Source organism: Etheostoma cragini, chromosome 16, assembly GCF_013103735.1.
Source record: "Etheostoma cragini isolate CJK2018 chromosome 16, CSU_Ecrag_1.0, whole genome shotgun sequence".
Classification (NCBI taxonomy): domain Eukaryota; kingdom Metazoa; phylum Chordata; class Actinopteri; order Perciformes; family Percidae; genus Etheostoma; species Etheostoma cragini.
This window is the reverse complement of record NC_048422.1, coordinates 16,294,703-16,308,817: the sequence shown is the minus strand read 5'-3', so window position 1 is coordinate 16,308,817 and position 14,115 is coordinate 16,294,703. Positions and strand designations below refer to the sequence as shown.

Here is a 14,115-nt window from a genome sequence, read left to right as displayed (position 1 = left end):
AGATGCGCAAGTGCATGTCGCTTCAGTATAGGTGGCCTGTTGCTTGACTGGTAAACTTAATTGAGCTAAAGAGAAACACAGCTTGGACATTTGATCCAAGTACTTCCTGTTTGATGAGTCTGCAACAACTCAAAATACAAACAGTTTAGTAACTGACCAATGCAAGTATCTAGGAGATTAACACAGCCTTTGACACTTCGCTCTCACCCCCTTACTGTCTTCACCAAAGTCTCTTTGGCTCAAGTTACACACCTGTCGCTTTTGTGAGGCAACAAAGATACCTGCCACTCAGCAGGAAGGATTCAGCTGGATATCCTGTCTGGTGTTCCTTTTCTTGTTTTGGGAACCTGAGATGCAGAGCAGGCAGCCATTAATGGCGGAGGAAGTTGAAGGTTGCACTCCAAAACAAAGAGTTTGAGGACAGCTGGCTATCACCTTCATGCATCTCATACTTTACAGATCTGCAGAAAAAGTCATGCATTTGGACATTTATGCGTACAGTAAAACAATAAGCACAAACCAGTATTTACTTTGACAGCTTTGTCTCAAATATCTTACTTGAGCAAAAGTACCATCAGCAAATATACTCCCAATAAAGTATCAAAAGTAAAAAGTATCATGATGCAAATGTGTTAATAGGTGATGCTTAATGTTGCGGGAATTTGCAGCATTATGTAAAATCTTAATCTGCAAAGTACTTTGTAACTATAGCTATCAGATAAATGTAGTGAGTACAACAAAAGTACATTTCCCCCAGAAATGAACTATGCTTATATAGCATACAACATAAATACTTATTGTAAAGCACAAGCAGGCCTCTTTAAAAGAGTACTTATGTATAGAACTTGAGTAGAAAGTCTTAATTACTAGTCACTTCTGGTTGTCCAAAAAAATAAAAAATTAATTTGGTCTACATATTTAAGAGGTTTCAGTTGAAATTGAAATATGTCAATATGAGTCTTTAGTTAGTCTTCTTAGGAACAAATAGATAAAAGAAATAAATGTTACAATATATCAATTGATTATCTCTTACAATCATGCAAGCCTTTGATATAACACACACACACACACACACACACACACACACACACACACGCATGCACACCTACACTTATACTATTTAATCTACTTAATTGCAACTGACTTTGAATAACTAAACAAATGAGGAAATTCACAAGGGGCACTTGATCCCTTCTCAGCTAATGGATTGGAGATTCCTTTCCCATGGAGGCATTTGGGCAAACAAGACCCAGTAATCTCTGAATTGATGAGTTGACTCTCTGTCTGCATCAAATTTCTCCACTAAAGAGCTGTTGAACCCCTGATACAGTGTTGGTAGTTAGCCAGATACTCAATTTGCAGACACAGGCCAAACTGTGGGCTTGCTCCGGTTTCACTACCAGCACCGTAAAATGCTATAGATTTGCAAGATTAATGCAAAGGAGGATAGATGCTGCATGTAAGATTAAGATATATGTCAAGGATGATTCTGACTGGCTCTTGATTCATGGCTTTGACAAGACATTTTCTAATTGTACAAATTACTTTGAAATGTATCATAGTTTTTGAACCACTGTCCACAATTATTTTCAAGACCACTCATTACATTATTTTGTCTCGTATGATGCACAATGTTGCAGTCCAGCCAAAAAAGATGGAACTCTTTAGTTGATTTAGGTGACAAATTTATTAAAGTCCTGTCATTTAATGAGGAATCATCATCATTGTCATCATTACCAGAGGGAATAAATAAGACATAAAACATTTTCCACATAAACAAACATATACATCAAACCCCGAGTGCTACAGCAAGTTCTTCCTTGGGGTTGTATTCAGTAGAACAAATTGAACAAGATACATCTGAGAACACACAAATGCATAGAAGTAATCGGACCCCTAGGTACCATTTAAGACAACATCTACATTTTGCCTATATCCCTGTTTAAGAATGTACAAAGTCCTCTTATCTGGGTTCCTATTCGTGACCAGGAAGGGGTTTGTATAAAAATAAAGTCTCCACAATGACAACCATTATATATACAGTATATATATATATATATAGACATTTGGCATCAACCAGACATTTAAAGACTCAGAACGTTGAGTTGAATTCTGCACGTGAACACAGTGTAGAAAACAAAGAGATGAGAATAAAGAGGGGAAGTTGGTGCAAATCCGAATAATCGAGTTAGTTTCATTGTTTTGAGAAAGCTTATAGTGGTATCTGAAAACTGAATATTTTGACAGATGTCTTGCTTTACATACAGTTTAACTACTGAGGGGCCAAGTGCTGTAAAAGAAGGACAATCTTTCTCCTTCCTTCTTTCCTTCCTTCTTTCCTTCCATCCCGATCCCAGATATTGAGTGGACCTGTTAATCAGCTGTTTAAGAGATCCAAGGTCAGTCTAGTCCTTTGCACAATCACTGTGCGGCGTGACTATTGTCCAATTCCTAAAATCCAAAAGAAGACACAGAAACCCAAAGAAAAAAAGTCAAATTTCTAGTCGTTGGCCAATCAAAACTGCCCGTGGTCCACTTCGTCTAACCAGGAGGCAGGACTGGCAGGAAAGTCAGGGTATCCTCCGCTGCTGCCAGTCGATAGGTCCGAGCTGGGGCCGTTGGCGGCCCCCATGGAGACCCTCACAGCAGGGTTGATCCCAGGCCCGCTGCCCTGGGTCATGATAGAAAGGCCGGACTCAGGGTAGACTAAGCTAGAGATGAGAGGCTGGTGTCTGGGCAGCGCCTGAAGCGACCCCGGCGACTGAGGAAGGCCGTAGGGGCTGTTGGAGCGGATGTCGTGAAACTGGTCTTGAGAGGGGAGGACGCCATGCTCTAGGGGGAAGGAGCTGTGGTTATTGCCCCCCTGGCGGCCCCCAATGGCTGGGGAGGACTCACTCAGACTGCTGTAGATGCCATTAGTGAGACCAAGCTCGGACATTGGTGGTTCATCTGCCCAACAAGGACAAGAAGACAAATGTGAAATTTGTTATTCTGATTGCATTTACTAAAACTGAAAGAGTCCACAATGAAACATGAATTTCTTGTACATATGTCTTCACCATCTTGTTTTCTTTCATCCAAACTAATTGTCCCTTTAGTGACTGAGCTAACATGTTGTTTTGCTGGCTTGGATAGCTTTATCCCCTCCTTAATAACTTTTTAAAATAAAATAAATAATGTACAAATTCATGAACAAAATGCCAGGGTGAGGTAAACGGTATAGTACAGGAACAATAGAATTAAGTTTGGTGAGCTTTTGTGATGGCATAGCGCTAACATGTTCCCTGCTGGCTAGTGTGTAAGCAGTTGGCTTGCCAGCTACAGTATTTAGCCAGCTATATATCCATGGGTAACTCTATGAGAAGTCACTAAGTCACCAAGCTTCTAGAACCACAAACACAAGGAAATGGCAAACATTTCAAAGTACAAACAATTTCTCTTCAAGATTATCAGTCATTTAGCTAATTAACAATGAATTATCTGGAACAATAGTAGACATGTTTAGCATTAGGGGGTAAAACTCCTGGCGAGGACATGCCTATATAAAGCAGGGCAATACTGGCAGTCATTTTAACATGTCCCTGTAGAAAAAGCATATGAATATGTATATATGTATATAAAAGGGTCCTGGTATTGTAATGGCAATGCTAGAATCAAACCTGGGCTTTTCCTATGACCAGTCAAAATTTCCCCTGTGAAAAATGCCTACACTATTTTGTGTGGTTGACTCTGTACCTGTAAAGGACACCTCTGCGTCACTGTCCAAGCCCTCCTCCTGGATGCTGTCCTTGTCCGATTTGGAGCTTCCGCGAGACCTCTTCATGTTGCGGAAGTACTGCCCCCACCTCTGCCGACCGGCGTCTTTCTTCAGCCTTTTCTCTTTAGCTCGCCTGTTCTGAAACCAAACCTGAAGGGGGAAAAGGGCACATTTTTTATTTGACAATGACTTTGGTGATTTATTGGAAATACGTTTTAACTGTTTAGCACAAGATGCATTAGGCTGGAGTATAAGATTTAAATACGAAAAACATATTTTGGTCTCCTTAAAACAACACCAAAACACGTTTCCTCTTTGTTCCCCCTACAGGTTGGAAGTGGAATCGTCCCATTCCAACGACAGATCCTCTACCCTATCTGGCAAACTTGCATAGTGCGGTTACAGCCGGTAGAGAGCTGCAAAGCAGATGCAGAAGTGCTGTTCACCCTGTTACAAGTTGATGAACCACTGAAACATAATTTTAAGTTAAAAAAGAATCTTTGGTGTTGTTTTAACTTGATCTTTATTTTGTAAACTACAGACAAATACACCTTTGAAACAACAAAATTCAACAAAATGCTTTCTGACACAATTGACATATATACAAAGTCTTCTGATTCTGGAGGATCATAACTACAGTATACAAATAACCCTCAATGTTTTTAGTCATCATGCCCCCATACACAAGTCAAAGTCATCTACATCCAAAGTCATGCTCTTTCAATGATGTGCATATTATGCTTTAAAACCTTGAAAGACAAAATACATTTTCAAGGACTTTTTGGGCCAGTCCAAGTGGAAGAGTGAAACAGTGACAGTGAACAGTAATCCTGGGACCAGTGTCCCCCACACCAGATTTATCACGCATTTAATTAACTTCACGACAGCTACAAGTTGTCCTCACCCCGGGAGCAGACAGGTTAGCAATAAATTATTCAAGTTTAAGTTTTCTTTATCCACCCTTGATCTGATCTATAAACTTTAGCTTTAGAAAACACCAACGCAACATAGTCATGAACTTCAATAGTCTTTAACCTCACCGCTTGCAAATGTCTATGATTTCTGATACAAAATTTCGTATTAATCTTTATCTTACGCACAAATTTAATTAATTACAGTGAAAGGCACAAAACGCAGGTTTTACATTCACCTTAATGGTATTCCGCCCTAAGTGAACCCTCTTCACCCCTTCCCTTTCACTGAATAATGAGGAGCATTTTAGTGGCTTCCGTCCCTACTTTTGTCCTTGCAAATAAAACAATATATATGACCACCACCTAGCAACCGGCGTGAGGCTCCTCAGCGGCAGACAATATGCAAGGGGCCCTCTTAGCATTGTTAACGAGCTTGCACTTAAACCATGCTGACTTTCATGTGGACTTCATTTTACTCCATCTAGCCGTAAATCCCCCCTACCCAACACACACACACACACACACAGTAGGCTTGTGCCAGTTCAGCCACGATTGTCCCTTGATAATGAAGCCAGAAAACTAATGGAATAGCTCTTAATGAATAATAATATACTTTACCTGCACAACCCGCATATCCAGGCCTGTCTCTGACGATAGCTGCTCCCGGACATGTCGGGCAGGTTTGGGAGAGTTATTGTAAGCATTCTTCAGCGTTTCCAGCTGTTTAGCGGTAATGGTTGTTCGTGGCCTTTTTGCAGTCGAGTCTGCTTCTGAAAAAGGAATAGACAACACACAATGTAAGCCAAATGGTTGATAGTTATTCTGTATCAAAACTATCAATTTTTAAAGAAAAGGTTCTAGGTCTGACGTCTCAAGAAAAATAGTTTAATTTTGAAACAATTAAATTAACAAGAAAATAAAAGACAACTAAGAGAGTTAACAAAAATAGTCCAATAATTCCAACTGCTATAACACTTATGCAGTTTTTAAATTCATTTCTGTCTCTAACATTATAATGCAAAAGAAATTAGGATAATAAAATATAACTTTCATCCACTTCCTTTATGTGGATGTATTTTGGGTTAGTAACATGAAAGCCTCTGATAGAACCACATATTCACAGTAACGGATAGCATAAAACAAGTTTGTATAACATACAACTTAATAATTGGTCATACATAGATAAATTCTCCTCTGTCTATAAAGCCAAACCTGGCATCCTGTGCATAATTGCATCTTGCCTGCACATCTGTTGGCCAGCACAGCAAAATACAAAACCATCATCCAAATGGATGCTGACCAAGTAATTGCGCCCTCTCATTAGTAAAATAAACTTGTGTGTTTTTAGTGAAAACTTGCGTTAACTCGCTGCATAAATCAACACTTGGTGCCGGGCAGTAAATTCAAACAAACAGATGGGGAGATAAAACTTGACCATGCCTGCCCAGTCTGCCCTATCAGGAACAGAGCCTGCTGGGAAGTTAATGTGGCCTTGGTTGATATAATCAGGATCTATTATGAAAATATGTTTGTGCTTATAAAAGGTGTTGGGAGGATATCTGAAATGATATTAACTATTTCCTGACAACACATGTTAAAGTAGATTAAATTACTGCAAATCAAGTATTTTTAAGCAATACGTTTCGGCTGGTAAACTACATCTAGCAATTATCACGTCTAAAAGCCCACAAGAATTTTAATATTATTAATAAAAGACTGTTATTATTTCATGTCAGTGGACATCCAATTACTCAAATGAGTAGGTAGGTCTTTGTTTTTGGTAATAACATGTTTTTAATAATATGGCTTGATTGAACTTTTTATTACTTGTTTGACATGTTATATTAGGCTATTATAAACAAAAATATGAATATGGGTTCTTTTGAGGCAAATAAAAATACTGTTGTTGAGCTGTATTGTTCTGATGAATTTTCAGTGGTTTAACTTAAAAATGTAAAAATGCCAATTTGTTTAATTTAATAAAAGAAGGAAACTACAGAGTGAATTTACTGCAGATAAAATTTACAGAAAATACTAAATATTAAATGCCTTTTTCATTTAACTCATTTTGATTTTTTTTATAGCTGAACATTTTTTGCAACTATAAAATAATTAAACAATTACATTTCGTTTCGAAATTACGTTTCTCTCTAAAACACACACACACACACACACACACTCACACACACACACACACACACACACACACACACACACACTTCTCTCCTTCTGTCTTTAGTTCGCACATACAATTACAAGAGTTATTGAAAGCTGATTCCTTCAAGGCGCAGAGTGCAAGTGGAAGCCTCGAGGCCTTCACTTTACGCAGTTTGCTATCGATTGGGTTGCGGGGCAACGACGCAATTAGCACAGGTGGGTCACAGTTTATGGGTGACCTCATTGTTGCGTCAACGCACTACTCAAAGCAGGTACTGTAAAAACAATTCTGCAGACAAACGCGCCATATAACATTCAGAGTTAGGTCCGCAGATGACGCGATTTTCAGGCAAATAAAATGTAGAGCCGGTCATTTAGCAGCTCACCTCTCTGCTTGGCGGTCTCGTAATCGGCCTTACACACCAGCCTGCTGTCCTCCATCAGATAGTACTCGTCGCCTGTGGCCAGTTGCCTCTTGCACACGATGCAAGCAAAACAGTGCAGGTGGTAGACAAAGTCCTGCGCTCTCCTCACCACCTGTGTGGGCGGTATCCCCTGCTGACACGCTGCGCACTTGGTCCCGAATCTCCTTTTGGGAAATTAGACGGTTTCCATCAATACATAATAACTTTCTAAACATAATTCTACAATTGGAAGTAACAGATATAGGCTGCAGAAAATTTAAATACATGTAAGTGTCTTTTAAATGGCATTCTGGTACGTTTTTGAAAGCTACTCACTTGAAGAAATCCTCTTTGCAGTAGACGCTGTCCCCCCTGCTGAAGCACTTCTCCGACAGTTGGGCCTGGCAGTCGCTGCATTTCAGGCACTTGCTGTGCCAGTGGCGATCCAGCACTTTGAGGATGAAGCGGTCCACGATGTGTTGACTGCAGCCTGCACATACTGGGATTTCTGCAGGAGACATTATGGAATGACTTCAGTATGAGACAATTCAGTCTGTGAAATGGCGTGGAGGGAACGTTGTCACACGCGCAGGATAACAGCCGAATCTGCTTGTTGTGCTAAATATGTGCACGTAATAGCCTACGTATTTATCATTTAATGTGCTACACACGTTAACTTATACAAGACTGTCTACCTCATATGGCTGAAACAAAGATCAGCAGCGTGAATGACGTGTACAGCTCGAGACAATGATTCACTTTATTAATCCTTTTTTTTCCTCTCTATGTTTGTATTTTTATATGTTAGATACTAGCCTATTTGGTCGTTTTTATGGTTTTATAAAAAACCTTTCAAACAATTGCGTATACTGTATATAGCTAATTAAATTAACATGTATTTCCTAAATAGGCTGTAAAACTTTTTCAACCTTTGCCACATAGGCTATTTACTCTGTTTGTTTTAACGCAGAATTAATGTAGCCTACCATCCAAATTTAATATGACTAAATATCAGATAGACGTAATTACACGGCACAGTACAAACGCACAAATAAACAACAAAAAAGAGCAAGTAAAGAAATGGCAGTGGTGTATGCAGGCGTTCATGGGCCTATTGCTCATTAGATCGCGAGTCTTCCATCATTATGTAAAACTGCATGATTAAATAAGAGGGGAGTGTCCCGAGTCCGTCCTGTATGAATGTCAGGCGGTTTATAACAGCGACTTTCCACATGCTGCCCATGATGTCCATTACCTGACATTATTCCCTTTTCTATTTGGAAATCCATTTCCTTCTCTAGCTTACATTCGGCTTTAGTTCCATATGGTCGAGGATAGAACACATAAGGCCATTATCCAAACTCAATCACTTAATCACCACATGCCTGATATATTTAACCTAGATAATACATAATTAGATTGTTTCTATTTTACATTTCGGAGGCAGCCCTTGTTGCGTCGGCTCGAAATCAGACTTAGAAAGAGGCTCTAAGTAAAACGACTCGAAACCGCTTGTGTATTTGGCCTTATATATCTCACTGATGAATATCTAATTAAATAACTCACATTTCAGAGTGATGAACTTGTCAAAACTGTCATAGAAATATTAGAAATAAGTATGGACATCACAGCAATCTGTAGCGATAAACAGACAACCAAAGTAGGCTACCTTTTGAACATTCATGATTTAAAGATACATTTGCAAACTTATTCTGCCAATAGATAGGATAGGATCCTGAGTAGAATTTAATTTAAATAAATATCCAGTTGTGCAGACCAAAGTTTGCGGGATTCTTAAAAAAACAAAAAAGACTCAAATAAAGCTGCAGCATCATCTTAATTAATAGCTTGTTCATGGCTGGTTATTATTTTGTCACGCGTAATCATCTTTAACAAGCAGCAGTCACTTTTATGCAAGGTCAGTTTCAGCCAGCCAGGCTTACAGTCAGGTATTTATTTAACAATGTTCTCTCGAAGCAACGACGACAGATTAAGATGGCAGCTTTCTGTGACAGAAAAAAAAAACAGTAAGTAAAAAGGGACATCTAAAATGCCAAATAAGACGTTATCTGGCCTATATTATTACTAATTAAAAGAGGTTCAACCACTTCATATTCCATCTGTGGAAGGAATCGCATTCCTATTGTTCTGTTGGACAATTCATGAAACATTAACGAACCATTTCTCCTGGCGTCACCAGCGAAGCCCTGCACAAGTTTGGAGCTGGGAGCCACGTCACGGACAGGTGTATCCAGGTCATCATTAATTCAATGCGCTCTGTAAAACTAGAAAGCTGCGGCCTACAGACTCACGGTGCAAACCAATAAGGTGTCCGAGCAAATTGCTGGCCTTTTGGAAGCCCACTTGAAATATTAAAAATACAGATGTCTGCAAATCCCAATGGCAAGCTCTTGCGTAAATTCACAATCTCCAACTGTGGAACAGGTGAGGTTCGATGCATCACTCCACGTGTACTGCTAATACAGAGTGGACGTCGGTTTGCAGTGAATAATAAACACATTTAACAAATTTTCATACACATTTGTTTATCTATAGCCTAGTTTACGCCTTAACATGAGGTAGAAACTGTACTCTTCATTAAGTACAATTCACATCCAGTTTATTTCTAAAGCACACTGAAAACAACGTGAGCTGACTACGAGTACGCTTTATTTACTCAACACCAGGCCTATGTGTGAAATATAATATTCCTAAATTTGGTCAAAGGGCGAAATACCTGATCCGTCAAAAAGATCTGAAAGCAACGAAAATGGCACAAGTCCTTGGTTGCACCATGTAAAACTGATTCGTGGGACAGGACAGCTGTAGCTGTAGCATCCATCATCCGTATACCACTTATGATAGGACACTCGTCTTCAACATGGTGGAAACAAGATCAACATACTGCAATCAAAACCACAATTAATGGCTTATGTAAAGACGCGAAGGTCCGCACAAATGTGCGCAGCAGTGCAAAAACGAATACATTGCTTGTATGTAGGCTTCCGGTTACCTTTCCGTAGCTCCTCACTGTGCGAAAGCAAAGCAAGGAGCATCTCCGTGTTGATGGGTCCCTCTTTCAGAGACTTGCGCTCACCGTGTCCATCCATTGCTCATGACTGACGCCTACATGAATGCAAATCTGTCTCCTTTGTGATCTATTCGCCCTCATACACCAGGCAAGTGTTGTCAAATGTGTGTACCAGGAGCCCCAATGGCGAAAACGAGCGCGCGACTGTGCAGTGGAGTTTGCTTGTATGCTTCATGTGTTGAAGCCTGTGCGGGATTACCTTGCGCCGTTTCCTGGGCGACAGGGAGATAGATTCACATGCGTTTCACTGTTGGGTGGTAACGTTACTCGGATACGCGTTACAGTATTCTAACCTATATTACTTTCCAAGTGACTGAATGAATAGGATATTGAAAAAACATATGGCTAGAAAATCACTTTTTTTCCAACTCTGAAAAAATTCCTATGAGAGTTAATTTCTTAAAGGATTGTCACCGTTATATTTAACGATATAATATATGTTTTTGGCTGAACTGATCATGCATATAGAGGGGAAGAAAAAGAGAGTGATCATGCTATCACAGTTTTGTAAATGCATGCACATGCTACTTTTTAATAGTCTATGTCAAACCCTTTGCAACAAAGTCTGATAACAAACTAGATCTACAGATCTACAAAAAAATCCACAGAACTGGACACCATAATGGTGCTGATGTATTAATCGACCGAAGTCCTTTTGCGCGAGGACTCGCCATGGTAATCCATTTTTAATTCAGATTCCAGTGCTGCCCTGCAGAAAGGAGAGCCTGGGCCTGAGGGAGCACAGTCTTGTTTAGACCCTTGCCTTTTAATTATTACAATACGTTTTTTAGCAGAACATTAACTATAAAATAAAAATAAAAAATAGCAATTGCAGAGAAATAAGAATTCTCAAATAATCACTCTTTCTTTTCAAATTTGCAAATATATTCACACTTGGATGAAGATTTAAAAAAATCACTGTTTTGTTGGTCGCTATTATCTTTATTATTGTTATTATAATTATTGGGCAGCAGTTGCTTTTTTACAAATTTAATATGAATCAAGCTTTGATTCTGATCAGATATTAAATAAGTGATAGTAAATATCTTACACACACACACACACACACACACACACACACACACACAATCTCCATCTCATGTGCGTTGAGTGCTCAAAGACAAGTGTTTATTTAGGGGACAGATTGGCTGTTCAATAACATGTTGATCGGGCCAACACCCCAATGAATTTTATTGACACTGATCTTTGGCACAAAAGAGCGCCTGGGGAAATCACGGGTAGTGCCACAGCCCTGTGCCGCTGATGAATTCAAAATCAATGTCCTATTTGCTTGCATTTTAGAAGTATATGAAAGACGTTTAGGAGAAAGGTGCGGGGTTCATGGGTGCACCTTTTACTTTTCAGCTTTGTAATAATGTTTATGTCATATTGATCGCTCATTTTTGAGGGGGTGAGCCCGACAGTAATGTGCCAACAAAGCGATAAAATGACTTTCAGAGTTATGGTCGGTCAGCAAGAGAAAGTCACAAGATGATCAAGTAAATTCCAATTTTATTTTTTTGCGTACATTTTATAAACGTAGTTTAAATGAATTTGGGTAACCTGAATTAAAATGGTATTTCCAAATTTCATTCTTCCTAATTTCTCACACAATCGCACACCACGTTTATTCAAAATAAAATGGGCTAGTTTTTTGTTGCCCTAGAAACAATTAATGCAGCTTTGCAATGACTCAAACGTTCATTCCAGAAACAGGCCGCACTAAAAAAAAGCATGCGTTTCCCATCTTCGGGTGCCACTAAGTATTTGTAGGCTATAGGCTACCACTAATAATTTAGCTCTCATCAGGAAGATTTGAATCCGACCACTACAACTACATCATCACCTCCACTGGCAACCTCAGGTGTCCCACCTGTCAGGACAGGAATAAGACACCTGTTGAGCATTTATTGTCGGTGGACTGCGGGAGGGAGCAGCTCTGCGCCTGCTGGCAGTCTGTCTGCGGCCGCAGAGAGGCGGCTGTCCCCACTGGGGGACCGGTGGTCTCTCCGTATCCGCTCCCGTTACAACCGCATGCCGCGGTGTGAAATGACAGCACGCGCATAACATCTGTTCGTGTGATTCTCCAACAATGAAGGCTCATTACAAATTCATAACGTCTCTCACACGCAGCGCATAGGAAGCGCCTCTAAAGAGTCTGTAGACATCAACATGGGTCGGTGAATAACAGACGGGTTCCTGCGACCGTTTGCATTTTTATTCCACTTCTTAATGTCTACAATGTATCCTGTTTTAGGGCGCATTTAACCCTCATATTCACCAAACACGACATTTTAAAGTCACGGCCTTTGCTTTTTACTATAAAAGTAAAAATGGTTTTCAAGGTCCATTTCACGCTTGTCAGAAAACCAGAGCAGTCCTGCTGGGCTCATTTGCTGTGTTATCCTTTATTTCACGCCTAATTGTAACTCATTAACTGACCCTAGGGCGTCAGTTAAACATCAGAACTGTCTGCATCTGACCCCAAACCCTAATCCTAAACACAGGCACAGTGTAATTAGTTAAAATGAGCTCTTACCTTGGCCTGAACTGTACCGGGAGAAGTTTCCGGTGTTTTGACAGCTTGACCCCGGGTGTTCAAGCAACATTTTTAAGATGTTCCGATCTTCCAAGGGTAGGCGAAACGCCTGTGACTAACGAGCTACTGAGTATGGCCGATGGATTGAAAACCGCACTTTCCTGGAGATTTATCCTCTCGAGAGTGACTCGAGCTCTGTTCGATGGCAGCTTGATTTCTGACAAATGTTAAAAATGACGCCAGTCGAACTTTCTCCTTTCGTTAGCCACCGAGGACGGAAACTTTGAATATTCATCAAGTTGTTCTTGGATTCCGTGTTGATAAGCTCGAGATGCTGAGTGGCTGTAGAAAAGTGTCCTATACCACTGACCATGAGCACTGTCAGCTGACCTGTCTGTGAGCCCGGCAGCCTGCGGCTTCACTAAACAACTGAAGTAACCGGCGGTCAGCTCTGCCTCTGTCCAGGGTGCTGAAAAGGGGAGTTCCTCTAACCACGCTGCTTCACACGCACACAAGCGCGCGCACACACACACACACACACACACACACACACACACACACACGCCCGCCCTCCCCTCTCTCTCCTTATCAGTGTTGTGGTGCACGTGTCTGTCTTTTAAAGTGCACAATTGAGTACCACTCGGGACATTGTTGTCATGCGTTTCCATCGTCGCGTCTCTCTTTTGTTTGGTTACGAATAAGTCGCATCGCATTAGTGATATAAGTGGACAGAGCGTACATACTGGTAGCTTATGGTGTACGGTTATGTTTTACTGGAGTAACAGAAAGTGTTCATATTTACTGCTGGGATCAGGTTAGACACGTAGTTTTCAACACTGTGTTAAAATACAGTACGTTTGATTGAAACACATTACCCAAAAGTACGAAACATTATGGTTATAAGTATAAATAGAAAATGCACAGCAATTAATGCAGTACATTAGTAGGCGTAGCACATTTCTTATTAAAAAAAAAAAAGGGTCCTTAATTTATGCATTCCTGTAAGATTTCAATTTAGACGCTTGTGCAGAGCTGGTCGGCTATTTGCCTCAGTGCCATTCCTCATGCCTTTGACACTGTGCCAATTACCACCACAAAACTCTTCTGGGGTAGTCCTACAGCTTTGATTCAATTTTACTCGCCCAGCACGCCAGCCCACAAGTGGTGTAAGCCAATTAGACCTATGCTGTTCATTAGTCCACTCAGGGCAATTAGCCTCCCAAACTTGGAAAGAAATCAACCATCTTTTTTCT

The 14,115-nt window shown here is 40.3% G+C and overlaps 1 protein-coding gene across 3 annotated transcripts; it reads right to left on the bottom strand.

Annotated features, from left to right (window-relative positions):
• Positions 1 to 1,668: 1,668 nt before the first annotated feature.
• On the bottom strand, positions 1,669 to 13,333 carry lhx3 (LIM homeobox 3). 3 transcript variants are annotated; one of them, XM_034896863.1, is made up of 6 exons: positions 12,863 to 13,333; positions 7,569 to 7,740; positions 7,215 to 7,417; positions 5,290 to 5,441; positions 3,736 to 3,907; positions 1,669 to 2,949 (listed from the first exon to the last, which is right to left on the bottom strand). In XM_034896863.1, the coding sequence occupies exons 1-6, from the start codon at positions 12,930 to 12,932 to the stop codon at positions 2,516 to 2,518; spliced, it is 1,203 nt and encodes a 400-aa protein (XP_034752754.1). In that variant the 5' UTR covers positions 12,933 to 13,333; the 3' UTR covers positions 1,669 to 2,515. The 3 variants fall into 3 exon arrangements, with proteins under 3 accessions (XP_034752754.1, XP_034752752.1, XP_034752753.1); XM_034896861.1 differs by lacking the exon at positions 12,863 to 13,333 and adding an exon at positions 10,246 to 10,456; XM_034896862.1 differs by lacking the exon at positions 12,863 to 13,333 and adding an exon at positions 10,246 to 10,456 and having other exon boundaries at positions 7,215 to 7,414.
• Positions 13,334 to 14,115: the final 782 nt, after the last annotated feature.